The following is a 3,725-nucleotide window of genomic DNA, read 5'->3' as shown; positions in this document are numbered from 1 at the left end:
GAGGCTCTTCCCATTGTGTGGTGTTTCTTCACGAAGAAGCCCCCTCAACCGTTAAAGAGCCCTCAGTAGAGCGACCATTGTTTGAATTTAAGGAACCCACCTCAACCAAGGCATCAAAGGCCCTCAACATCGGTGCAATATGCATTCCAATCCAATTGATTTTTGAAACAAATTTTTCCATCTTTTTCTTTTCTTGAAAAATCATCATGCAGGCATCCTCGGTAAAGGATTTTGGATGTTCTCTACCCTCCATAATTGATATCACTGATGAGATTACATGAAAAGAGGGTGGTAGATCAGAAGGGGTTCATTGGCACAGCGAGGGAGGAGGGGGAGATGGACTGAAGAAGAAGAAGAAGAAGGGCACGTAAGTAAAAATGCACTCGAGAAAGATTCAAAATGCGAGACAAGACAATGTTTTCAGAGTAAAAATGCTCCCCGCCTCTTAAGGATTTATTAACTGCATTTCCCTCTAATCTCCCAAAACACAGAGCCAAACGACAAGGCAATGTTTTCAAAATGCCGCTCGCACTTATAAGCTACCCCAAATAGCCCCTAAACCTCTCCATTTCTAGTCACGTGATACTTCGTTTGAAGATAATATTAAGGGTCTAGTTGGAGTAGTTGCAGCTTATACGACATATGCTGATAAGCAGCTAATCTTGATAAGCTGCTGATCGTGATAAGTTGTCTTTGGTTTGTGTGTTTGAAAAACAAATGATTTGCAGATGTTTCTATACAAATGACCATTCAACCTCTGATCTGAACAAGTTGTATAGTTGTTTTGTTTATGAGTTTGGAAAACAGTTGAATTGCAGTTGTTTCTGGATAAATGATCATTCTGCTATTGTGCAGTTGTTCTATTTGCAACATGATTGTTATGACTATATATTTAATAGTTTAGAAACAATCAAGTTCAAACTCAAGCCGAACATGATAATGTTATGACAAACAAAACAAGTACAAATGAAGTTCAAAAATTAAAAAAAATTAAAAAAGTTAAGCTTAAAAAATATGTGAAAGCTCGGCACAAGCTCAAGTCGAACATGAACAACTTATTGGTGTACCAAACAAAATTTAAACTATGATATTCTCAGCTTGATTCTACTTGATTACAACCCTACTCCAAATCACCATCATTGCACTCATTTATCATTAACCATAAATGGAACAAGATGTGATCAATCCTTAAACCTTGTTTATATTAGTTTTTGCATGAAAATAAAAAAGTGTTCAATTAGTGTAAATTTAATAGTAATAAAAATCACGAACTTGTTTTAAAATTTTAGATTCTCTTGTCCTTATCGCAGTTGTCACTATTTAGTAGCAAGAGAATCAAAGAACTTTAATCTATACATCAAAATTGTGGCAGCACTGATCTCAGAGCTAATGGAAGAAGTGATGTGGTCGTATGAGGGTCGCCAAATCGAGAGTGCATGCCCTGCCGGCCTATCCCTGCAAAGCGAGGGGACAACACTTTCAAGCCTGAAAAATACATATCATCTCCCAGAGAGACTACATGATCAGATCCATACGAATAAATCTAGCGCCCTCTAAGTCGGACGGGTGAAACAGGCAGTCCAGCTCCAAAATAGTTGATACCATCCTTTAGCGAGTGGTTATCAGGCAAGATGGCAACCTAGTCAGGGGGCCGCCTGGCCTAGTGGCTGCCCAGTCTGGGGTTGCACGGTTTGGTAGCCGCCAAACCTAATGTCTGCCCGACCTGATAACTGACTGTCTTAATAGCCACCCGTTTTGATGCTCACCTGTCTTAGCAGCAACCCGACCTGATGGTCGCCGGGTCTAAGGGATATCCAATCCCTCATGCCCGAACATCTATGGGTGTAACAGATCATATTTATGTAAAGACTGAAATATTTCCGTCGTACCAACATACTCTAGGGTTACATCATGTAATTGCATAATGAATCATTCCTATAAAAAAGATATTCATTTCATTAATAAAAGTTATACAAATTTACAGTTCATTACAGAGTTATTGTTTTCTTTTTATCACTTTCTCATTCTTCGGCGCTCTATTTCTTAGGCATACTAGGCATATATATTTGAATCCAATAATATGCAAATAAAACAAATAAGTGTGAGGCATACAAAGATGAAAATAAATTATATATATTTGCACGCATGTGCACGTGAAAAATAAAAAAAAAATGCTGAAATCCTTCATCCGCGTAATGTACCCATATATGTGTGGTTCAGTTCATCGGAATCTTTCCATCTACGTCAGCAGTGTGCCAAGATGCTGAGCCTAAAAACCTTAGCTTACCTTCATCCGTTCCGCAGATCCCCTACCAGGTCCCCTCGACCTCGCCCGAGCTTCCCCGTTTCTCGCATCTCCTTCTCTTCCTCGAACACCACCATGCCTCTCATCCCCATCGTCGACCACATCGTCCTCTTTAAGGTCCGGGACTCCACCGATCCCTCGAAGATCGAAACAATGATAACCAATCTCCGCTCCCTCATCTCACTCGACCTCGCCACATTTCTCACCGCCGGCCCAATCCTCCGATCCCGCTCCGCCGCCGCCGAAGACTTCGGCTTTACCCATCTCCTCTACAGCCGATATCGCACAAAGGCCGATCTCGCTGCCTACAGCGGCCATCCGTCACATCTGACCGTCGTTAAGGAGAATGTATTCCCAATATGCGATGATATCATGGCCGTCGATTGGGCCGCAGAAGTCGATGTTGACGTTGCTCCCTCGCCGGGATCTCTGGTGCGGCTCACGCTTGCTAAGCCGCAGGAAGGGATAGCGGGGGTGGAGGTTGTTAGATCAATCGACGGGGTTAGGGCTTTTGTACCTGATTCGGTGCGGGTGAGCTATGGTGAGAATATTTCGCCAGAAAGAGCGAAAGGGTACGAGGTAGGGTTTATTTCGGTGTTTTCTGGGGAGGATGAGGCGGATGCGATTGAAGGGAAGGAGGAAGTGGAGAAGCAGAAGGAGAAGCTGAGAGCGTCGTTGTTGTTGATTATTTGGTTCCTTCCCCTGTTTCCGCCATCTGATGGAACAACTTGAAAGGTTTGATCCTTTTTCAGCTTCTTAGTTATGCTGAGGGCTGTTGAAAACTGCTGGATCAAACTGTCAGTTACTATATATATTGCTTGAAAAAGCCTACAATAATTGTGTTGAGGATTTCAGCATGTTGGGTTGAACAATATTTTGGGGAGGGTTACTTCTCCATTTCGTGTATTAAATCTATTTGTTGAATTTGGCTGCAATGGCTTGCCTATCTATAACATTATGTTATGAATTTTGCTGCAATGGCTTGCCTGTCTATAACATTAGGTCTTGAATTTTTCTGCAATGACTTGTTTTTCTATTTATAATACAAGCTGTTATAAATATTTTATTTTATTAAATATTAATTCCTGGTGGTTGCCCATTGGCTGCTCTCATGGAAGAAAATTTTCAAGGTCGGAATTTAACAAATTTTTTTAGATTCTACTTATGTTAAGAAAGACAGAGATAGATCTCGGAAGACTTGGGCATATCGGATAAAAAATGATCTCAATTTATTAGAATTAAATAAAAATATTGCAGTAAATAGTATGCAATGGAGAAAAAGGATTCATGTAGCCGAGCCCACTTAGTGGGATTAAGGCATTTTTTGTTGTTGCTGTTGTTGGAAATAAACATATTTTCTGTACTCATTCTTCCAAAGTTTATAATCATTTTTGTTGGTCCAATTTTATACTCTTATAGT

At 40.6% G+C, this 3,725-nt stretch overlaps 1 protein-coding gene across 1 annotated transcript; it reads left to right on the top strand.

The window, feature by feature from the left end:
- The first annotated feature begins 2,194 nt into the window (after window positions 1-2,194).
- LOC110032743 (stress-response A/B barrel domain-containing protein UP3-like) lies at window positions 2,195-3,283 on the top strand. The gene has a single exon (XM_020736488.1). It carries the CDS (start codon window positions 2,261-2,263, stop codon window positions 3,035-3,037), a length of 777 nt encoding a protein of 258 aa, XP_020592147.1. The 5' UTR covers window positions 2,195-2,260; the 3' UTR covers window positions 3,038-3,283.
- The last annotated feature ends 442 nt before the right edge of the window (window positions 3,284-3,725 follow it).

Source organism: Phalaenopsis equestris, unplaced genomic scaffold, assembly GCF_001263595.1.
Source record: "Phalaenopsis equestris unplaced genomic scaffold, ASM126359v1 Scaffold001018, whole genome shotgun sequence".
Taxonomy (NCBI): domain Eukaryota; kingdom Viridiplantae; phylum Streptophyta; class Magnoliopsida; order Asparagales; family Orchidaceae; genus Phalaenopsis; species Phalaenopsis equestris.
The sequence above is the reverse complement of the archived record's forward strand: the minus strand, read 5'-3'. Positions and strand labels throughout refer to the sequence as shown.